General features: G+C 42.6%; 1 protein-coding gene across 1 annotated transcript in view; it reads left to right on the plus strand.

Moving 5' to 3' along the window:
• Positions 1 to 25,326, plus strand: part of st8sia2 (ST8 alpha-N-acetyl-neuraminide alpha-2,8-sialyltransferase 2) — a 43,618-nt gene that overhangs the window by 3,567 nt on the left and 14,725 nt on the right. Inside the window, exons 2-4 of the mRNA XM_014149133.2 lie at positions 8,560 to 8,616; positions 9,073 to 9,216; positions 9,312 to 9,569. Of these exons, the coding sequence (XP_014004608.1) occupies positions 8,560 to 8,616; positions 9,073 to 9,216; positions 9,312 to 9,569 (459 nt within the window). The remainder of the gene's footprint in view (positions 1 to 8,559; positions 8,617 to 9,072; positions 9,217 to 9,311; positions 9,570 to 25,326) is intronic.

Consider the following 25,326-nt stretch of genomic DNA (forward strand, 5'->3'; position numbering starts at 1 on the left):
GGCCTTGCCCCTGCCTTGTCTGTGCCCCAGTCGATTCCAAAACCTCCAGACCTGTCATCAGTTGCTCCGAGTATCACGATCTAGCTCCTGTGTTCAGCAAGCACCACGCCCTGTCTCTGCCGCCTCATCGGCCATACGACTGCCCCATTGACCTCCATCCTCTTCCCAGTAGCCGGTTATTTAACCTCTCTCGCCCGAGCAATAGGCTATGGAGAGGTACATCCAGGATTCTCTGGCTGCAGGACTTATCAAGCCATCTTCCTCCCCGGTGGGTGCTGGGTTTTTCTTTGAAGAAGGATGGGTCCCTGAGGCCGTGCATAGACATCCGTGGGCTGAATAATAAAACAGTAAAGAACAATTACCCCTTGCCCCTCATCAGCTCTGCTTTTGCTCCCCTCCATGGTGCCATGGTGTTTACCAAACTCGACCTCCGGAATGCCTACCACCTTATCCGCATAAGAGAGGGGGACGAGTGGAAGACTGCATTCAACACACCACTGGATCACTTTGAGTATTTGATCATGCCTTTTGGTCTGACTAACGCCCCTGTTGTTTTCCAGAACCTAGTCAATGATGTTCTGAGGGATGTGATTGGACGCTTCGTTTATGTCTATTTAGATGACAGCCTGATTTTTTCCAAGGACCCTGAGGCTCACCAGCAACACGTTCGCCAAGTTTTTCAACGGCTGTTGAAGCTTTTTAAGCTTTTTGTTAACCTGTTGAGGACAGACGTTCCGCTAGCGGAACCCCGTTCCGCCTGTGGAACCCCTAGCCAACAGCCAATGGCATCACACGGCGCGAAATACAAAACCAACTAAAATACCACAATTCAATTTTCTCAAACAATCAACTATTTTACACCATTTTAAAGATAAGACTCTCGTTAATCTAACCACATTGTCCGATTTCAAAAAGGCTTTACAGCGAAAGCAAAACATTAGATTGTTATGAGAGTACATAGACACAAATAATCACACAGCCATTTTCCAAGCAAGCATATATGTCACATAAACCCAAACCACAGCTAAATGCAGCACTAACCTTTGATGATCTTCATCAGATGACACTCCTAGGACATTATGTTATACAATACATGCATGTTTTGTTCAATCAAGTTCATATTTATATGAAAAAACAGCTTTTTACATTAGCATGTGATGTTCAGAACTAGCATACCCACCAAAAACTTCCGGTGAATTTACTAAATTACTCATGATAAACGTTCACAAAATACATAACAATTATTTTAAGAATTATATATACAGAACTCCTTTATGCAATCGCGGTGTCAGATTTTAACCTCTCTAGGGGAGGTGGGACGAAATCGTCCTAACCTATTCAACAGCCAGTGACAAATCAGAGCGCCAAATTTAAAACCACAAAATGTCATAATTCAAAGTTCTCAAACATAGGACTATTTTACACCATTTTATAGATACACTTCTCCTGAATCGAACCACGTTTTCCGATTTCCAAAAGGCTTTACAGCGAAAGCAAAACATTAGATTATGTTAGGAGAGTACATAGACACAAATAATCACACAGCCATTTTCCAAGCAAGCATATATGTCACATAAACCCAAACCACAGCTAAATGCAGCACTAACCTTTGATGATCTTCATCAGATGACACTCCTAGGACATCATGTTATACAATACATGCATGTTTTGTTCAATCAAGTTCATATTTATATAAAAAAAACAGCTTTTTACATTAGCATGTGATGTTCAGAACTAGCATACCCACCGAAAACTTCCGGTGAATTTACTAAATTACTCACGATAAACGTTGACAGAATACATAACAATTATTTTAAGAATTATAGATACAGAACTCCTTTATGCAATCGCTATGTCCGATTTTAAAATAGCTTTTCGGCGAAAGCACATTTTGCAATATTCTGAGTGTAACGCTTACTGTAGTGGGTGTGGAGTCAGGCGCAGGAAACAGGAGTGTTTGCTATCGGGCTTTAATGAAATGCACCGTCAAAAGAATATACACCCAAGAAACAACAACAGGGTGTAATCCAAAAAACACAAGATCCAAAAACATGTACCACTACACGAAACACAGTGAACAACAGAAATAAGCCCGCACACAGAACAGGTGGGGAAACGGGCTTAAATACCTAACTAAACACTAATGAGACACAGGTAAAACCAATAAAGACAAAACCAACAGAAAAGGAAAAAGGGATCGGTGGCAGCTAGTAGGCCGGTGACGACGACCGCCGAGCGCCACCCGAACAGGGAGAGAAGTCAACCTCGGCAGGAGTCGTGACACTGAGTACATAGCTCGGCCATCATGGCTAGCTAATTTGACATCCGCCAACTTTGGGGTCACCTAAACTCAGAATTACTATTAGAAAAATTGGATTACCTTTGCTGTTCTTCATCAGAATGCACTCCCAGGACTTCAACAACAAATGTTGTTTTGGTTCCAAATAATCCATAGCTATATCCAAATACCGCCATTTTGTTCATGCGTTCAGGTAACTATCCAAACGGTGCGAGCGCATTTCGTGACAAAAAATTTTCAAAATATTCCATTACTGTACTTAGAAGCATGTCAAACGCTGTTTAAAATCAATTTTTATGCTACTTTTCTCGTAAAATAGCGATAATATTCCAACCGGGCAACGTTGTATTCATTCAAAGGCTGAAAGAAAAAAATGAAGTCGTCTCGTGAACGCGCTTCTCAGTCTCACTGTCCCCAGGCTGACCACTCACAAATTCTGCTGCTGTTCTTTGCCCAGAGACAGCAGACACCCCATTCCACTTTCTGGCGGCTTTAGAGAGCCAATGGAAGCCTTAGAAAATGTCACGTTACAGCACAGATGCTGTATTTTCGATAGAGATGCAACAGAAGGACAACAAATTGTCAGACAGGGCACTTCCTGTATGGAATCTTCTCAGGTTTTGGCCTGCCATATGAGTTCTGTTATACTCACAGACACCTTTCAAACAGTTTTAGAAACTTTAGAGTGTTTTCTATCCAAATATACAAATTGTATGCATATTCTAGTTTCTGGGCAGGAGTAGTAACCAGTTTAAATCGGGTACGTTTTTTATCCGGCCGTGAAAATACTACCCCCTATCCCAAAGAAGTTAAAGCTAAAAAATGTGAGTTCCGTGCTGCCTCAGTGTCTTTCCTGGGTTATATTATTGCACAGGGACAGTTACGAATGGACCCCGCCAAGGTCATGGCAGTCACAGAGTGGCATGCGCCCTCCAACCTGAAGCAGCTACAGCGTTTCCTGGGGTTTGCACATTTTTACAGAAGTTTCATCCGCAACTACAGCCATCTGGCTGCACCTCTCACCTCCACTCCGTTCCACTGGACTCCTGAGGCAGAGGCAGCATTCCTGGAACTCAAGCGTCGCTTCACCTCCGCTCCGGTCCTTACTCAGCCCAGGACTCCAGTTCATTGTGGAGGTGGATGCCTCTGACACCGGGGTGGTGCTGTTCTGTCTCAACATTCCTCCTCTGATCAGAAGCTCCACCCATGTGCATTCTTTTCCCGTAAGTTCTCACCTGCAGAGAGGAATTTTGACATAGGAAACCGGGAACTTAAGTTAAGCTGGCTCTTGAGGAATGGTGTTACTGGCTGGAGGGTTCTGTCCCCCCCTTCATAGTGTGGACGGACCATAAAAACCTGTCCTATATCCAGACCGCCAAACATCTGAACCACCGACAACATGGGTACCGAGCCAGAAGCCATTGTGCCACCCACCTGCATCGTTGCCGCCGTCACCTGGAAGATCGAGTCCCGTATCTGCCAGGCTCAGCAGAACCAGCTTGACCTGGGTAATGGTTAGGAATGCTCTGTTTATTCCAGATTGTGTTCGCTCTGAGGTTCTTCAATTGGGCCATTCTACTCACCTCACCAGTCACCCTGGTATGTACCGGACCCTCGCCTTCTTGCGTCAGCGCTTCTACTGGCTAACCATGGAGAGAGATTTCCGGGAGTTTGTCTCAGCCTGCTCGGCTTGTGCTCGGAACAAAACCTCCACTAAACCCATTTCTGGGCTGCTGCGCCATACCCAGTCACCCCTGGTCAGACATAGCTCTGGACTTTGTCACTGGCCTTCCCCCATCTAACGGTAACTCCGTCATCCTCACCATTATTGACAGGTTTTCCAAGGTGGCTCACTTCATTCCCCTCTCCAAGGTCCCGTCCTCCAGGGAGACTGCGGACCTGCTAGTATCCCATGTATCCCTGCTAGTATCCCATGGGGGGGGGGGGGGTACTGTTACATCTGCTCCTGCCAAGTCCTTTACTGCTCATCCTGTGTCTCCTTCACCTGCCACCACTCCCCCAGTGCTCTCTCCCTCTCTCTCTCTCTGTGTGTGTGATTGTGCCTGTTTTCCTTGCCTGACACGGCTTTCCTCTCATACAGTTCTGCCCACTCTGACTCTGGTTCCTGTCTCCAGTCCCACGTCTCCTCATTCTGCTACTCTGCCCTGGATTCCCCACCGGACCTGCTTACCCTGTCCCAACCCCTCTCGCTCCAGCCTCAGCCGCCGCACCTGGTTTCCTGCAACCCGCCCGAGCTTCCCCTGGCCTGCACTCCATCTTTCCCCTGTGTTTCAATAAATACCTTGGTTACTTCATTCCAGTCTCCTCGTCTGAGTCTGCTCTATGGTTTCCCTGTTCCACTCCGCGTAACACCAGGCAGTGAGTGATGCAACCCGTCAGGATGCTCTCGATGGTGCAGCTGTAAAACCTTTTGAGGATCTGAGGATCCATGCCAAATCTTTTCAGTCTCCTGAGGGGAATAGGTTTTGTAGTCTTGACAACTGTCTTGATGTGCTTGGACCATGTTAGCTAAACAAGGAATGTATAGCCTTTTGCAACAACAAAAAATACAATTATACACATTTAAAATCTATGAATAAAAAAATCTGTGAACTGTAAACACAAATGTGAAGAATTGGGGGATATAGCGTTTTGGAAATAAACTCTTCATTTGTGTCCATTTCAATGTTACAAACCGCTATGCATTTGTTGATACGTTCTACTCCTATTTCTTTACTGTACATCTTGAATTTTTAATCGGACCTTTCACTTTAGCTTTCCCTTTGTGATATCCCAGTATAATAGTCTAATGCAATTGACGACAGATGTTCAACAGACGCTCTATACCTGGATCTACAAAGACCAATTTGTCTGCAGTGTAGCATCCATGCATTATATAGTAGGCTACAGTATCTTGAAGCACTACCTTCAGATCCTATGTGCGTGGGTGTGTGCGTGTGTAATCTTGGCACTTTACTTATGGGGTGCATGGATGGAATAATTGCTACAAAACTAGGGGAGTACTAACACATGGGATCAAAAGTAGGCTACCTAGTATGGAGAGAATGGACTGGTAATCAGATAGTTTCAGGTGTAACTCTACACTGTTAACTCTCTTCACTGCATAATACTGAACTCTCTAACAGCTGTGTCAACTGGATTTTGCTCTAATTCTATTGCGCTTTCATAATAAAAACTGTGTATAGTCACTGTTTTAGAAGACCTACTAACACAATAGACCAGACCATTGTATCATAAGGAACCAGCCCAAGACTTGGAAGCCCATTTTGCTTTCCACATCAAACCTTGAATCAATTGCATCATCAGGCTGAGTTGAGGCACCCCAGGGCTTCTTGACAAATGGCGTGCGCTTGGTGGTTTTGTTCAACATTTCAGTGTATCCTGTGTGCACTCCAGCTCCAGTCATGTTATGGTATAGAGGGCTGTTTGGTGGGTGGATGTGAGGATAGAAGATTACTGTTTGATTTGTTACTGAGAGCAACAGACTGGAGACAAAATGAACAGTTCCCTTTCAAATCAAATCAATTTGTATTTGTCACATGTGCCGAATACAACAGGTGTAGACCTTAACGTGAATGCTTAACCAACCCTTAACCAACAATGCAGTTCAAGAAATAGAGTTATATTTACTAAATAAAGTAAAAACAAACAAACAAGTAACACAATAAAAGGAAAAAGGGAAAAAAAAGGGAAAAAATAGACAATAAACAGAGAGTAGCAGCAGTGTGAAACAATGGGTTGGGGGGGGATGTCAATGTAAATAGTCCGGGGGCCATTTGATTAATTGTTCAGCAGTCCTATGGCTTAGGGGTAGAAACTGTTAAGGAGCCTTTTGGTCATAGACTTGGCACTCCGGTACCGCTTGCCGTGCAGTAGCAGGGAGAACAGTCTATGACTTAGGTGACTGGGGTCTTTGACAATTTTGTGGGCCTTCCTCTGACACCGCCTAGTAAATAGGTCCTGGATGGCAGGAAGCTTGGCCCCAGTGATGTACTGGACCGTACGCACGACCCTCTGTAGTGCCTTACGGTCGGATGCCGAGCGGATGTGTGGATAGAAGATGGATGTACTAGGCGGTGATGCAAACGGTCAGGATGCTCTCGATGGTGCAGATGTAGAACATTTTGAGAATCTGGGGACCCATGCCAAATTCTTTCAGTCTCCTGAGGGGAAAAGGTGTTGTGGTGCCCTCTTCACGACTGTCTTGGTGTGTTTGCACCATGATAGTTAGTTGGTGATGTGGACACCAAGGAACTTGAAAGTCTTGACCCACTCCACCACTCGATGTTAATGGGGGCCTGTTCAGCCTGTCTTTTCCTGTAGTCCACAATCAGCTCCTTTGTCTTGCTCACATTAAGGGAGAGGTTATTGTCCTAGCACCTCACTGCCAGGTCTCAGACCTCCTCCCTATTGACTGTCTCGACGTTGTCGGTGATCAGGCCTACCACTTCTGTTGTCAGCAAACTTAATGATGGTGTTTGAGCCATGTTTGGCCATGCAGTCGTGGGTGAACAGTGAGTACAGGAGGGGAGTAAGCACGCACCCCTGAGGGGCCCCAGTGTTGAGGATCAGCATGGCAGATGTGTTGTTGCCTACCCTTACCACCTGGGGGCGGCCCGTCAGGATGTCCAGGATCCAGTTGCAGAGGGAGGTGTTTAGTCCCAGGGTCCTTAGCTTAGTGATGAGGTTTGTGGGCACTATGGTGTTGAATGTTGAGCTGTAGTCAATGAACAGCATTGTCACATAGGTGTTCCTTTCGTCCAGATGGGATGAGAAGTGTGGAGTGGGATTGAGATTGCATAATTTGTGGTTCTGTTGGGGCGGTATGCCAATTGGAGTGGGTCTAGGGTTTCCAGGATGATGGTGTTGATGTAAGCCATAACCAGCCTTTCAACAGCTTTTGTGGCTACCGACGTGAGTGCTACGGGGCGGTAATCATTTAGGCAGATTACCTTTGCTTTCTTGGGCACAGACATAACTGAGCCCTGCATCAGAAGACTCTTCTATCTTACACAAATACAACTCTTGAAGCTTGGAAGATACAGTTCTGCCTTCTGATAGAACAAGAATCAAGCTTCTTGTGGCTGTAAATGTTAAGTAGCTGGAACAGTTGGTACTGTAGCACTTTATTTTACAGTACAGAGATGACCAGGTATTTATTACAAAATGATGGTAGTAATATCACAATAATAATCATGTGTATGTGGTAATTACAGAGTAATAACCTATTAATTACAACTGTTTCATGAAGGTGCTTGCCTATATTGGTATATCTCTCCACTCCAAGAACAATAGAATAGTTGTGTTGCTCCCCAGATAGCACAGCTAGGCCTGTCACCTTCATTTGAGCAGACTGAATGCTCCTGGCTCCTTGTCTACTGCCTGGCATGTTAGTGATTCTCCTTGCCTCTGTAATAACTGACTCAAGATGCAATTGTACATACTTAATTGAGACACACTCCATTTGCAACGTCCTATTGGACATAATGGAGCCGTTGTATTATGGTACTGTGTGCTTGCTCTAATTTAATTTCTGGAGCTTTATGGTTTTATAAACCCCATGAGAGTTGGGACTTTGAAGCAGATATGTTAGCCGACTTAATCGTCTTTTCTTTAATACATTGAGGTTGCAGTCATAAAAGACAATAATGATGTATGTCTTGAGCAGAAGTGCATGCTGCTCATAGTGTACAGGTTGTATATCATTCAGGGTTTATTTATACAAGATTTATAGAGGATGTTTAAGCAATGTTGACAAACTACAATCTCTTTATCCAGACTCACAAGCACCGGTAACAGTAAGATTGGTAGATCAGTTGGCACTTCCTGTTTTTCCCCTCAGGTGTATACATAAGATACCTGAGACATTGAGGTACCTAGCTCTACCAGGGATCATATGACACATTTTGCTCACATGCTTGTTTAACGACATGAATGGCCTTCAGCACTCATGTATCAGTGTTACACCAACAACAGTTCTGTTTCACAGTCTGTCTGCGTTTTGATGCATGCTCTTCTCTTTCACGTTCATGTAAATGTGATGAGCCTACTGCTCATCTGAATACACATTAAGAGCAGAGCCATGGATATTCTGACAGCCTAAATTATATGTGATGCCTGGAATTTGATTAAACCACCTCTTGCCCCTCACACTTCATGTTCTGCACGATTCTATTCATCTGAAAATAATATGCTGAATTATTCTGATGGTGGCTAAAATAACATTTTTGTTGGTCTAGGAATATTGGAGGTTCCAGAACATTGTACTTGCACAGCCTCATCCCCAAGCCCAACAGGTTTGTCAGGCTGACCTGCTCCTTCTTCCATTGCCTTCTGGTTTTATAATACTCATCAATTCTGTTATTCTAGCCTTTTATTTGCTTCCCCTTTTGAGCTATTATGCTTGCAGACTTGTAAAATAATTAACAGACTTAATATACATTAACATATCAGCACTGGATTACAGAATTGTGTGTATCTAATTTAAATAATTGATAAATCACCCAATTAATGTACAATCTCAGATGTGCAAGTGATAGACACATAGAACTTCCCTGGGGTTTGAAAATAAGTATCACATTAATGAAGACATGAAATTGACTGGCTTTCATTACACATTGGATGGCTTTACACACATGACATCGTTGTTCATTCACACTGCTTTTTCAAGTGATGATATGAGTTCTTATATCACATGTATCAAAGTCATGTTGCCTTTCATTTCTAATGGATGCCTCGCTGTCCTGTTGTAGAAATGTAGCAGTGAAAGCCAATCCTACACCTTTAGTCAATGAAGGGGAGGACAAGAGTCCTGCTTCTCCTTCAGGCTCTAAAAATTCCACCAGGCTCTCTTCAGATAACTGGACCTTCAACAGAACCCTCTCCAGCCTCATCAGGTAGGAATACAATCCTCTTCTGCAATGGTCTCTATTAGGTCTCACACTCCCATAAGCTGGGTATTCCTTCATGGATGACTTTGTTCCTTCTATAGGAAGAACATCCTGGGGTTCTTTGACCCAGAGAGGGACATCTCTATTCTGAAGGGCACATTGAAACCTGGAGATGTCATCCACTACATCTTTGACCGTCAAAGCACTACCAACATCTCAGAGAACCTGTACCGGTTGCTACCCACTGCATCCCCCATGAAGAACCAGCACCACAGACGCTGTGCCATCGTAGGGAACTCTGGGATCCTACTCAATAGCAGCTGTGGGCCAGAGATAGACTCCCATGACTTTGTTATCAGGTGAGGTTCCCATAACAGCTATTCCATAAATTTAATTGATACAGGTGATTTTCAGTAGTGCATTAAGGCCTCTCCATTTAATTAAGCAATCTTCTTGTATAAAAGGGAAATATGAGTTAATTTATTGCAGCATTTGCAGTGAAATATTCAGGATAGTAATGAGTCTCTCTCTATAAAAGCACTATTCATCTTTATACTCATCTAACTGTTATGTAAGCACAGTCCCTTGGATTGAACAAATACTTCACCTTGAGGAATCAATGCCACCGAGCTAGAACACGCATTGTCCACACCTTTGAAATACCTGCTACTTTTTTGACCTTCAAGTTTGTTTGATGATTTGCAGACTTTTAGAAATGAGCAGCAATACTTACAGCAATTAAATACCTTCTGGGTAAATGTGACATTTTAAAAAGTTACTGCTGTCTCCCCAAAAGTTAATGAGGTGCTTTAGAGAAGCACTGCCGTTAGTTCCTAGGACTGCAACACTCATTTACCAGGGGAGAATGTCTGTCTGAAACCATCCGTCAGTGCTGCTCTGTGCGAGTGTGTCAGCAAATGGCTTTCTGTGAGTAGGTTATTTATTGCTACTCACCGGTTTGTCTGTCAGTAACAACAAAGTACAACTATGCATTGTAATGTTACAGGGGGAAGAAATCCAGTTTGCCTTACTGTGTCGCCAGTACGGCAAGGCATTGTGATTATGATGAAGAGATAGGTATCTGAACTAACTAATGGGAATTGGGAAATATGTGAAACCATATCAATAGTACATGGATTGTTTGGATGGAAAATCATAGCATAGATCTTTTGATTCCTGTACAATAATTGTGACTCATTACATTGGGGTGGGATTTTTCCCCATCCTCCTTGTGTGACTTCAGCTGCAACCCCTGCTGTTATTACAGGGCCTTAGTGTAATTGATCTACCATCCTCTGGATATGCAGAGCCATCAGCAGAGGTGCGTGGGTAATATCACTGGTGAAGCCAGCCAGAAAAAAAGCCATATTACAACCTATGTGATGTGATAATTGCTTTGTTTGCTTGATAACCAGTTCATATGCCTTGCCACCATGATTTATAGGCCTAAGGCAGAGACCATAAGAAGACACAGTGGCAGAATAAATTCAACCACCTTTGTTACATCACAAAACTGGAGAGCAACCTCTGTCCGGTGAAGTGCACAAAGCTTATTACATGTAACAAACAGTTACAGGACCTACAGTATGGTCAAGCAAGTTAAGGTTTCCGCAATTTTTGGACCACGAAACAACTATTGATTTAGAACCACGGAGAGTTACCGCAAGTCACAAAGAAAACAGGAGCTGCCTCCAGCACCATTTCAACTTCAACATTCCAACATCATCAAATCACCTATGCGTAGTCTAATACAGTACCAACTAAAATATACCAAAAATAATTTAGTCCGATCAACAAAAGCTAAATATGATGTGACTGTCCATGGCTCTGATTTCTGTGTGTGTGTGTGTGTGTGCGTGTGTGCGCATGTGTGCAAGTAGATAAAACATGTTGACTTGCCCTACTTGTAGAGGAATGCCAATGCCATCCTCCTTGTCACGTTCTGACCAGTATGAGGGTTATTTTGTTAGTGTAGGCTGGTCAGGACGTGGCAGAGGGTATTTGGTTTATGTGGTTCGGGGTGTGTGTATTATGTAGAGGGTAGTTGATTTATGTATTCCGGGGTTTTTTGGTCACTGCTCTGTTAGTCTATGTTCTTTCTAGTTAGTCTGTTTCTATGTTTAGTTAATTGGGGTGTGGACTCTCAACTGAAGGCAGGTGTTGTCTAGTTGCCTTTGATTGAGAGTCTTATATATTAGGGTGTGTTTGTAATTTGTGGGAGGTTGTCACTTGAATTGCTGTCTTGTGCCTTCAAGTCTGTCTTCGTCGTCCATCGTTTTTGTTTGTAGAAGTGTTTTTCATTAAAGTTAATTATGAGCACTCAACCCGCTGCGCCTTGGTCCATTCCTGACGACCGTCGTTACACTCCTCTCTTTCATGTTGAAGAAACGGTCTATCACTGTCATACAGTACACATTTTCATTTTTTGTTGTCTTAGACTACCTGGCTAAAAAGCTTGCTCGCTAGCCTAACTTCCTTTCATGGGCAATGTTAGCTAGTTAACATTAGCCTTCTACATTTAGCTACATATTGAACTTCCATCCTCTCAGGCCAGGGGCACAATGCATGAATTTATTGTTGGATCAGAATCGCCATTATAATCATTGCCCAGTATGCAGAATTAAGTGAAACCACAAGTCCAAATCCCTATCAAGTAAAGTAAAATAAAATAAAAATGTATTTGTCACGTGCCAAATAAAACAGGACCTTAGAGTGAAATGCTTACTTACAAGCCCTTAACCAATAATGCAGTTTTAAGAAAAAGAAGTGTTGAGAAAAAAATAGATAAGTAAAAAAAATAATAAAGGTTACAAATAATTAAAGAGCAGCAGTAAAATAACAATAGCGAGGCTATATACAGGTGGTACCGGTACAGAGTCGATGTGCGGGGACACCGGTTAGTCGAGGTAATTGAGGTAATATGTACATGTAGGTAGAGGTTAAAGTGACTATGCATAGATAATAAACAGAGAGTTGCAGCAGCGTAAAAGCGGCGTCTGGGAAGATATTTGAATAGATGTTCAGGAGTCTTATGGCTTGGGAGTAGAAGCTGTTAATCCGGCATAGCCAAAGACACGACAATTGACTACAGCTCAGCCTTCAACACCATAGTGCCCACAAAGCTCATCACTAAGCTAAGGACCCAGTGACTAAACACCTCCCTCTGCAACTGGATCCTGGACTTCGTGATGGGCCGCCCCCAGGTGGTAAGGGTAGGTAACAACACATCCGCCACGCTGATCCTCAACATGGGTGCCCTTCATGGGTGCATGCTCAGTCCCCTCCTGTACTCCCTGTTCACTAATAACTGCATGGCCAGGCATGACCGCAACACCATCATTAAGTTTGCCGATGACACAACAGTGGCAGGCCTGATCACCGACAACGATGAGACAGCCTATAGGGAGGAGGTCAGAGATCTGGCCGTGTGGTGCTAGGACAACAACCTCTCCCTCAACGTGATCAAGACAAAGGAGATGATTGTGGACTACAGGAAAGGAAGACCGAGCACGCCCCCATTCTCATTGATGGGGCTGTAGTGGAGCAGTTTGAGAGCATCAAGTTCCTTGGTGTCCACATCACCAACAAACTATCATGGTCCAAACACACCAAGACAGTCGTGAAGAGGGCACGACAAAGCCTATTCCCCCTCAGGAGAAAAGATTTGGCATGGGTCCTCAGATCCTCAGCAAGTTCTACAACTGCACCATCGAGAGCATTCTGACTGGTATAGCAACTGCTCGGCCTCCGACTGCAAGGCACTACAGAGGGTCGTGCGTACGACCAAATACATCACCGGCGCCAAGCTTCCTGCCATCCAGGACCTCTATACCAGGCGGTGTCAGAGGAAGGCTCTAAAAATTGTCAAAGACTCCAGCAACACTAGTCATAGACTGTTCTCTCTGCTACTGCTCGGCAAGTGGTACCGGAGCGCCAAGTCTAGGTCCAAAAGGCTTCTTAAGTGATATGACGTGCTATTCTATAAAATAATTTCTCTGTAATTAATATTACCTGATTAAGCTAATCAGTTAGATAATCAACTAGAAATTCGGGGCACCATGAAAGAATGTTTATAGAGCTGTTATCTTCCGAATAAGCTCTTAAAGATCGTAATCTTTTACATCAATAGCAGTCAATATTTAATCGTCACCTTGTTTAGTCTCATCTGAAAGTTGTAAGTTCTTGGTTATTAGGTCGAAACAGACAGGGGGTAATAGCGGACTGAACGAAGTTATGTAGAGCACCTCAAGATAAAACGTAATATTCAATATTGGCAAGTTAGACTAAAATATTAGCACTTCACAATCTGGTGGGTGATAACTTTCAATCTGGATAATAACACAAAACAAATCTTAAGACTAGACATTTATCGACAAATATTACGAAAACAAGCAACACCCAAACATAACGGAGAGTAAGACAGGGGAACCGATTTCAAAACGAAAACGTGACTCTTCTACAGACACAGACGATTTAATATTTTCACCACCGGGAATGGTAAAGGTCGAAACCGATCTGTTAAAATCAATAAATGACAAACTGGGTATACTTGAATTAGTTAGTAAGGATATAAAAGAGTTGAAGGCAAGCCTCGAGATGAGTGATGAAAAAGCTGCGACATTGGAGAATGAAACACACAAGCTAAAAGGGACAGTCAACAAGATTGAAACCGAAGTGAATGAAATTAAAAAGGAGAACACCGTTCTGAGAGAAGCCTTACAAACTAGAACCATGAGAGAGAATCTGGTACTTACAGGTATCCAGGAGAAAGAAGGGGAAGTTCCCGAATCTGTAGTTAGAGAGTTCCTCCTTAAAGCGCTTCAGATCCCACGCGAAGCTATCGAAAAAAATCCAACTTCAACGTGTACACCGCTTCGGACAGAGAGGCCAAACGTATGAACGCCCAATCGTTACCAAATTTGCTTCATTTAAAGATAAAATAATGGTTAAAAGCCTGGGTAAAAGACTTGCTGGGACCAAAATTGGCATGAATGATCAGTTTCCGAAGGAAATTGCAGAACGGCGTAAAGTTCTGTATACAATTTTCAAAGAAAATAGATTAAAAGGGAAACGAGTAGCTCTCGTCGTTGATAAACTATATATTGATAACCAGTTGTTTAGAGACACAAAGACTACTCCATGGTTGTAATGATCGTCTGAAGGTGAAGAAGAAGTGGACCAAAACGCAGCGTGGTAAGTGTTCATGATATTTATTTTCAAGAAACACTCAAACAAAATAACAAAAGGGAAAACATAAACACATCAGGCACATAAGCTAAACAGAAAATAACCTCCCACAAAACTCAGGTGGAAAACAGGCTGCCTAAGTATGATTCCCAATCAGAGACAACGATAGACAGCTGCCTCTGATTGGGAACCACACTCAGCTCAAAAACAAAGAAATAGAAAACATAGATATTCCCACCCGAGTCACACCCTAACCTAACCAAACATAGAGAATAAATAAGATCTCTAAGGTCAGGGCGTGACAATGTTTTTTTTTTAAATTACAAAGTTCTCATAGATGAGGAAAATAATGAAACACAATTCTAGCCCGGTTATGGATTGTAACAATACAATTTAAAAAAAAATTGCTTTTGTATATACACTGCTCAAAAAATATAAAGGGAACACTTAAACAACACAATGTAACTCCAAGTCAATCACACTTCTGTGAAATCAAACTGTCCACTTAGGAAGCAACACTGATTGACAATAAATTTAACATGCTGTTGTGCAAATGGAATAGACAACCGGTGGAAATTATAGGCAATTAGCAAGACACCCCCAATAAAGGAGTGGTTCAGCAGGTGGAGACCAGAGACCACTTCTCAGTTCTTATGCTTCCTGGCTGATGTTTTGGTCACTTTTGAATGCTGGCGGTGCTTTCACTCTAGTGGTAGCATGAGACGGAGTCTACAACCCACACAGTGGCTCAGGTAGTGCAGCTCATCCAGGATGGCACATCAATGCGTGCTGTGGCAAGAAGGTTTGCTGTGTCTGTCAGCGTAGTGTCCAGAGTATGGAGGCGCTACCAGGAGACAGGCCAGTACATCAGGAGATGTGGAGGAGGCCGTAGGAGGGCAACAACCCAGCAGCAGGACAGCTACCTCCGCCTTTGTGCAAGGAGGAGCAGGAGGAGCACTGCCAGAGCCCTGCAAAATGACCTCCAGCAGGCCACAAATGTGCATGTGTCTGCTCAAATGGTCAGAAACAGACTCCATGAGGGTGGTATGAGGGCCCGACGTCCACAGGTGGGGGTTGTGCTTACAGCCCAACACCGTGCAGGACGTTTGGCATTTTCCAGAGAACACCAAGATTGGCAAATTCGCTACTGGCACCCTGTGCTCTTCACAGATGAAGCAGGTTCACACTGAGCACATGTGACAGACGTGACAGAGTCTGGAGACGCCATGGAGAACGTTCTGCTGCCTGCAACATCCTCCAGCATGACCGGTTTGGCGGTGGGTCAGTCATGGTGTGGGGTGGCATTTCTTTGGGGGGCCGCACAGCCCTCCATGTGCTCGCCAGAGGTAGCCTGACTGCCATTAGGTACCGAGATGAGATCCTCAGACCCCTTGTGAGACCATATGCTGGTGCGGTTGGTCCTGGGTTCCTCCTAATGCAAGACAATGCTAGACCTCATGTGGCTGGACTGTGTCAGCAGTTCCTGCAAGAGGAAGGCATTGATGCTATGGACTGGCCCGCCCGTTCCCCAGACCTGAATCCAATTGAGCACATCTGGGACATCATGTCTCGCTCCATCCACCAACGCCACGTTGCACCACAGACTGTCCTGAGTTGGCAGATGCTTTAGTCCAGGTCTGGGAGGAGATCCCTCAGGAGACCATCCACCACCTCATCAGGAGCATGCCCAGGCGTTGTAGGGAGGTCATACAGGCACGTGGAGGCCACACACACTACTAAGCCTCATTTTGACTTGTTTTAAGGACATTACATCAAAGTTGGATCAGCCTGTAGTGTGGTTTTCCACTTTAATTTTGAGTGTGACTCCAAATCCAGACCTTCATGGGTTGATAAATTGAATTTCCATTGATTATTTTTGTGTGATTTTGTTGTCAGCACATTCAACTATGTAAAGAAAAAAGTATTTAATAAGATTATTTCATCAATTCAGATCTAGGATGTGTTATTTTAGTGTTCCCTTTATTTTTTTGAGCAGTATATATTCACATATAACTAATTGGAACACACAAGTACTAATTCAACATGGTGAAGATAGAAACTAAGTAAACAGAAGGCACAGTATGTGTGGATGGTGGGTGTGTGTTTATCTTTTTATTTTATTTGTTATGTTTGGGAAAGTTGAGTGAGTGAGTAATGAAATGGTTGCATATCCCAGAACCAATGTATTGCTGTGAGCCGGGGTATGAAAGGGCTTTCAATGTTGTTCAGATGATGGATATACTTTTATAATGAATTATACGTCTTATTTATTTATTTATTTATTGTCCTATCATGGTGGAACAGTTTTAAAATAAATTATACATTTCATTTATTTATTGTCCTATCATGGGGAACTACATTTTTAAAATAAATTATATCTAATTATTTATTTATGATCCTAATTTAATGCTACGGTCCACAACCCTATACCCTAGACACCCACCTGAACGACCCAGATACTAAGGAGGAGTCCCTAACTGTTTTATGTGCCTGCTGTAAACGGTCTCTATGCAGCCAAAATGCGGTCAGAGACCAAGAGCAGCACTGCCCCCTCAAGATTCTGAGCCCGCTTGGCAGGGTTGGTCCTGCAAAGCCAAAGCCCTCTAAAGGGAGAGCATACTACACAAGGAAATTCTCAAATCTGCTAATGAGAACCTTGACGACCTTGTACCTAGCCGGTGGGATTTCCGGTGCAGTGCCCCCACCCAGGCAGTGGCAGTGCTGGCAACACTAGCTGCAGTAACCCATGGGGAGGGGGTCACACTTGGACATTCAGAGAGGGGGTATATTATTGTGGCCCTGGTGGCACAAAATCAAAAGTCTGACTGCATGGAGATGCTTGGGAATATGGTCAATACGGGTGACCATATTGTGGGTGTTTCAGGGAAAAGGTGTACATTTGACCTCCATTTTCTAGGATGTGACAATGGTTAATAAAATCTGTTAATTTCTGCCCATTTTTTTGCGCGGTCTTGCAGGCCTTCTAATGCAGCTGCAACTGTAAGTGCATTTGTAAATCAAGACCTTTCTTGAGTTGGGCTCTGGGATGGTGCAACTGTTGAGAATGTGAGCTTATGTGTCACGCCCTGATCTTAGAGATCCTTGTTATTCTCTGTGTTTGGTTAGATCAGGGTGTGACTCGAGTGGGAATATCTGTTTTTTGTATTTCTATGTTGGCCTGATATGGTTCCCAATCAGAGGCAGCTGTCATTCGTTGTCTCTGATTGGGGATCATATTTAGGCAGCCTTTTCCCACTGGGTTTTTGTGGGATCTTGTTTTTTGTTTAGTTGCCTGTGAGCACGCCATTTACTTCATGTTTCGTTTGTGCTTTATTGTTTTGTTTGGTGAGTTTCATTTATTAAAAGATGTGGAACTCCACGCACGCCGCCTTGGTCTCCTTCTTGCGACGGACGTGACATTATGGTTGTGTGGGGGGAAAGGGTTGAGTGTGTGTGGGTGTATGTGTGTATCCCACAACTGTTGCGAAGGAGTAAAATATGTTAGGGACAATAGAGGATGATCCACAGCTATATATAATACAAATCGTGGTGAGGGCGATGGAAATTAATTTGGCAATTGATTTACTTCAATTCGGTAAATGGCACTGTGTGCTCTTTTCGAAGGATGGATCCCAGTCAGTTCAGGGCTATGGGATACGGGTGATCGGGGGTGGTCTGCCGGGCATTGGGATGACAACCCAACTCGGGATGAGGAAGGCTTTTAGCGGGTAGAATAGTAGGGACCAATAGGAGGTTTACTTAGTAGCAATGCAAATATCATGGTACAGCTATATAGACTCTCAATCATCATGTTACTTTTTAATGGTACGTTTACAAACATATATTTTCATAAATAGAATTTAAAGTTGTGTCTCATTAAGTGGTGAAATAAGTACAGCCAGTTACAATTGTAATGGCCTAGCAGATAATAAGAAAAGACGATCAGTATTTACCTGGCTAAAAGAGAAGGAATATAATATCTATTGTTTACAGGAAACCCATTCAACAATTTTAGATGAAGTTTTGTGGAAAAATAACTGGGGGGGTGAAATATATTTCTCCCATGGGCAAAGAAATTCAAAAGGGGTGATGGTTTTAATTATCAGTCATTTTGATCCAAATGTGCAAATTGTCCAAACAGATTATCAAGGTACATGGATTATTTTAAATATGTTATTGGACAATGAACAGATATGGCTTATTAACCTATACGGTCCGAATAATGATGATCCAAGCTTCTTTGAAAATATATATATAAGAATTTATCAACTCTACAAGCAAAACTAGACTCTATTACTATGGTGGGAGATTTTAATACGGTCTTAAATACCTCTATGGACCGGAAAGGAAATCACACTACAAACTATCACCCTCAGGCACTTAAGGAAATCATGAATGTCATGGATATATTGGAATTAGTGGATATATGGAGACTTAAATACCCTGACCTAGTGAGATATACATGGCGGAGGCTTAATCATGCTGGTCGTCTTGACTACTTTCTTAGTAGTCAAGACGAAGCAACCTAATATCACACAGTCAAACTCTCAGTCATTTAGTAAGTTCACCATTCTGCTATTCTCACTGTTAAACATCGCACAGTGTTCAACACAACGGCTCTTTATGTCAATCATTTGATCTGATTTTCGATGTACCCATTCCATGGCACATGGTTTATGAATTGATACGCAAAACAACGCCGAATTCAAAACTTAGAATTTTTCAATTTAAATTACTATACAAAATTCTTGCAACTAATAGAATGTTATATATATGGGGGATACAATCTTCCCAGCTCTGCAGATTCTGCTGTGAGGAGGCAGAGTCATTAGATCATTTATTTTGGTATTGTCCATATGTAGCTCGTTTTTGGTCACAGGTCCAGGAATGGCTGAATAACTGCAACATTTGCCTAGAACTAACGCTGCAGATAGCAATACTGGGTGATTTGAAAAGCCAATAGTCAATCAATCAATAATATAATAATTATTTTAGCAAAACATTTTATTTTTAATTTACAATCTGTAGAAGCTATGAGAATAGAAAGGTTCAATTGTTTTGTGAAGCATCACAGCACAATTGAAAAATATATGGCAAATAGAAATCCGAAATGGATGATGTTGAGAGATAGATGGGAGGGGCTGAATGGAGCTGAAGGGTGGGACTAATAACAACATAAACAATGTAAATCATACGGGGTCTGTAAAATGTATATAGGTTCAGAACTTTTGTGAAATAGCACAGTTACAAATAGAAATCAAACTGGATGGACATCAGAAATAGAGGAAAGACTAAAAACAAACAAAAATGAACTATTGTAAAATAGACTGTGTCTGTAAAATGTGTATAAGATGAATAAATTGAAGGTAAACGCCAAACTGTTTATTAGTTTACGCCAATTGGGGGATCCGTGGTAGGGTTTGCGGGGAATAATAATAAAGGTATATTCTTTAAAAAAGTATGTATGTCGATATGTGTGTATGTATATATGTGTATATGTATGCATGCGTGTGTATATGGATATATATATTTACCCAAAAAATATATGGGGGATTGGAAATTATGCAGACAATTACATTGATGGAAGCAATATTCTATCCGCAATATTAAGCGAAACATTCTTGGTTATCTTCACAAACCCTGGCTAACAAGTTGAATTAGCAATACAAAATTTGGTTGAATTATTTATTTACTAAATAATCACACAGAATGGATCATACATTGATTACAAATTATGTCATAAAGAAAACGTCCCTGGTGGACGGAACAGATACGATGGCTGGTTACACAAAGAGAGGGGGTTGGGTTTGAGTGAAAGAGCGGGAAGACTGAGTAACAAAGGGAGAAGCTATGCTATCGTAAATACAGAATCTTATGCATTCTAAATAACCGGCCATTTGAAAAAGGAGAATGCAATAAATATTTACTCTGCGCTGCGCTTCGGTAGATGGGAGGCCGGGTTGTCCAGCATGGATCTCTGGTCCTCTGAAGACTGTCTAGTGGTGAACTGGAGCGTGGTAGAATGAATACTCTGTCCGTCCCCTCCTAGCCCACGTTTAGCGACTGCTGCTAACTCAACGGCTAGGAGGTATCACTTCTGGAGTGAATAAGAGTTCAAAGTTCACACCAAGTTGCCATACTTTTAAGCTCATGCTATATTCTGGCTGGTATAGTCAAAATTCATCCTTCCGGGGTGTAGGTTGTCACCTTCACATTGAAATTCGATGCTAATTTCGTTAGGTTCTCTAAGGTTGGCTTAGTTCTGTAGGTGGTCTTTGTCCTTTCAACGTGGGGACCTCAAGTCCACACATCCTTGGAACAGCTTATTATCTGAGCCCTTTTAAATGTAGGACTGTCGCCCTAACGTCCTCGGAACACAAAGTTACATTTTCGTCAAGGGCTTTATATAGGAGGGGAGAGAAGGGCGTGTTTCATAGTTTATAACCAATGTCTCTTCACATGGGCGGGGCCACTGAGTGAGCAGAGCTTTAACCTTATGAAAACCCAATTCACTCATTTGGAAGCTAAAATTACATTTAATCTTTTCACAAATAGTTTCATATTTAAACATTTAAATTGCACAACAATTCCATGTGAATCTGATAACTATAATGTGTAGACTTTCCAAGATACAGTCTATGTCATCCTATCATTAGTAAGAATGTCTCAGACGCCAACTGATCTGGCATCATATTCATTAAGTACCAACGCATATTTTCAACTGGTTGGATTACCGAAATATGGTTCCTTTCCCCCCACTTTTTAATGTTCCCAGACTCTATATGTTTAACAAAGGCTTTTCAAGAGTTCTTCTGTAGAGTCAAGAGAGAGGAAAGGGAGAAAGGTATTTATGGGGGGGTCATAAACCTCACCCACAAGCCAACATCATGACACAATGAATAGCATTCTCACATAGGTGTTCCTTTTGTCTTGGTGGAAAGGGCAGTGTGGAGTGCAATAGAGATTGCATCATATGTGGATCTGTAGGGGCGGTATGCAAATTGGAGTGGGTCTCGGGTTTCCGGGATAATGGTGTTTATGTGAGCTATGACCAGCCTTTCGGTAGTCAATTTTCGGTAGTCATTTAGGCAGGTTACCTTAGTGTTCTTGGGCACAGGAGGTCTGCTTGAAACATGTTGGTATTACAGACTCAGTCAGGGACAGGTTGAAAATGTCAGTGAAGACACTTGCCAGTTGGTCAGCGCATGCTCGGAGTACACGTCCTGGTAATCCGTCTGGCCCTGCGGCCTTGTGAATGTTGATCTGTTTAAAGGTCTTACTCATATTGGCTACAGAGAGTGTGATCACACAGTCGTCAGGAACAGCTGATGCTCTCATGCATGTTTCAGTGTTACTGGCCTGAAGCGAGCATAGAAGTAATTTAGCCTGTCTGGTAGGCTCGTGTCATTGTGCTTCATTCTGTAGTCTGTAACAGTTTGCAAGCCCTGCCACATCCCACGAGTGTCGGAGCCAGTGTAGTAGGATTTAATCTTAGTCCTGTATTGACCTGTTTGATGGTTCATTGGAGGGCATAACGGGATTCCTTATAAGCTTCCGGGTTAGAGTCCCACTCCTTGAAAGCGGCAGCTCTAGCCTTTAGCTCAGTGCCGATGTTGCCTGTAATCCATGGCTTCTGGTTGGGGTATATACAGTGAGGGAAAAAAGTATTTGATCCCCTGCTGATTTTGTACGTTTTCCCACTGACAAAGAAATGATCAGTCTATAATTTTAATGGTAGGTTTATTTGAACAGTGAGAGACAGAATAACAACAACAAATCCAGAAAAATGCATGTCAAAAATGTTAGAAATTTTATTTGAATTTTAATGAGGGAAATAAGTATTTGACCCCTCTGCAAAACATGACTTAGTACTTGTTGGCAAAACCCTTGTTGGCAATCACAGAGGTCAGACGTTTCTTGTAGTTGGCCACCAGGTTTGCACACATCTCAGGAGGGATTTTGTCCCACTCCTCTTTGCAGATCTTCTCCAAGTCATTAAGGTTTCGAGGCTGACGTTTGGCAACTCGAACCTTCAGCTCCCTCCACAGATTTTCTATGGGATTAAGGTCTGGAGACTGGCTAGGCCACTCCAGGATCTTAATGTGCTTCTTCTTGAGCCATTCCTTTGTTGCCTTGGCCGTGTGTTTTGGGTCATTGTCATGCTTGAATACCCATCCACGACCCATTTTCAATGCCCTGGCTGAGGGAAGGAGGTTCTCACCCAAGATTTGACGGTACATGGCCCCGTCCATCTTCCCTTTGATGCGGTGAAGTTGTCCTGTCCCCTTAGCAGAAAAACACCCCCAAAGCATAATGTTTCCACCTCCATGTTTGACGTGGGGATGGTGTTCTTGGGGTCATAGGCAGCATTCCTCCTCCTCCAAACACGGCGAGTTGAGTTGATGCCAAAGAGCTCCATTTTGGTCTCATCTGACCACAACACTTTCACCCAGTTGTCCTCTGAATCATTCAGATGTTCATTGGCAAACTTCAGACGGGCATGTATATGTGCTTTCTTGAGCAGGGGGACCTTGCGGGCGCTGCAGGATTTCAGTCCTTCACGGCGTAGTGTGTTGCCAATTGTTTTCTTGGTGACTATGGTCCCAACTGCCTTGAGATCATTGACAAGATCCTTGACAAGTTCTGGGCTGATTCCTCACCATTCTCATGATCATTGCAACTCCACGATGTGAGATCTTGCATGGAGCCCCAGGCCGAGAGAGATTGACAGTTATTTTGTGTTTCTTCCATTTGCGAATAATCGCACCAACTGTTGTCACCTTCTCACCAAGCTGCTTGGCAATGGTCTTGTAGCCCATTCCAGCCTTGTGTAGGTCTACAATCTTGTCCCTGACATCCTTGGAGAGCTCTTTGGTCTTGGCCATGGTGGAGAGTTTGGAATCTGATTGATTGCTTCTGTGGACAGGTGTCTTTTATACAGGTAACAAACTGAGATTAGGAGCACTCCCTTTAACCTCTATGGGCTAGTGGTGCACTCCATCAACAGCAGGTGCATTTCAAGAGCGGCAAATTTGAATCCAAATAAATGTCAAAATTCAAATTTTTCAAACATACAACTATTTTACACCCTTTGAAAGATAAACATCTCCTTAATCTAACCACGTTTTACGATTTCAAAAAGGTTTTACGGCGAAAGCATAAATTTAGAGTATGTTAGGACAGTACATTTACAAGAGTTGTGTGTAATGTTGTGCCAATTCAAAGACAGGCGTCACCAAAACCATAAAATCAGCTAAAATGATGCACTAACCTTTTACAATCTCCAACAGATGACACTCCTAGGACATTGTGTTAGACAATGCATGCATTTTTAGTTCTATCAAGTTCATATTTATATCCAAAAACAGCGTTTTACTGTGGCGTTGATGTTCAGGAAATCGTTTCCCTCCAATAACCGGCATTCAAGTCAGCACCACAAATTAAATAATTAAAATTAGAAAACATTGGTAAAATATTATATTGTCATTTAAAGAATTATAGATTTACATCTCTTGAACGCAATCAACTTGCCAGATTTAAAAATAACCTTACTGGGAAATCACACTTTGCAATAATCTGAGCACTGCGCCCAGAAAAATACGCGTTGCGATACAGACTAGCCGCCATGTTGGGGAGATCTAAAATCGAAAATACTATGTAAATAATCCATTACCTTTGATTCTCTTCATCAGATGTCACTTCCAGGTATCACAGGTCCATAACGAATGTAGTTTTGTTCAAAAAAGCTCATCATTTATGTCCAAAAATCTCCATCTTGTTAGCACATGATCTAAGCCCGCCGGACTTCACTTCATGAACGAGGGGAAAAAATATATTTACGTTCGTTCAAACATGTCAAACGTTGTATAGCATAAATCATTAGGGCCTTTTTTAACCAGAACATGAATAATATTCAAGGTGGACGAATGCATTCTCTTTTATAACGTATTGGAACGAGGGTACCCAACATGAACTCGCGCGCCAGGTGTCTAATGGGACATCATCGTTCCATGGCTCTTGTTCGGTCAGATCTCCCTCCAGAAGACTCAAAACACTTTGTAAAGGCTGGTGACATCTAGTGGAAGCAATAGGAAGTGCCAAAATATTCCTCAGCCCCTGTGTTTTTCAATGGCATAGGTTTAAAGGTAATACAACACATCAGATATCCACTTCCTGTCAGAATCTGTCTCAGGGTTTTGCCTGCCAAATGAGTTCTGTTATACTCACAGACACCATTCAAACAGTTTTAGAAACTTTAGGGTGTTTTCTATCCATATATTATAAGTATATGCATATTCTAGTTACTGGGTAGGATTAGTAACCAGATTAAATCGGGTACATTTTTTTATCCAGCCGTGCAAATACTGCCCCCTAGCCCTAACAGGTTAAGAGTGTGCTCCTAATCTCAGCTCGTTACCTGTATAAAAGACACCTGGGAGCCAGAAATCTTTCTGCTTGAGAGGGGGTCAAATACTTATTTCCCTCATTAAAATGCAAATCAATTTATAACATTTTTGACATGCGTTTTTCTGGATGTTTTTGTTGTTATTCTGTCTCTCACTGTTCAAATAAACCTACCATTAAAATTATTGATTGATCATTTCTTTGTCAGTGGGCAAACGTACAAAATCAGCAGGGGATCAAATACTTTTTTCCCTCACTGTACATACATCACTGTGGGGACGATGTCATCGATGCACTTATTGATGAAGCCAGTGACTGATGTGGTGTACTCCTCAATGCCATCGCAAGAATCCCAGAAAATATTCCAGTCTGTGCTAGCAAAACAGTCCTGTAGCTTAGCATCTGCTTCATCTGACCACTTTTTTATTGAGCATGTCACTGGTGCTTCCTACTTTAGTTTTTGCTTGGAAGCAGGAATCAGGAGGATAGAATTATGGTCAGATTTGCCAAATGGAGGGCGAGGGA

This window comes from Salmo salar, chromosome ssa16 (assembly GCF_905237065.1).
Source record: "Salmo salar chromosome ssa16, Ssal_v3.1, whole genome shotgun sequence".
Lineage (NCBI taxonomy): Eukaryota > Metazoa > Chordata > Actinopteri > Salmoniformes > Salmonidae > Salmo > Salmo salar.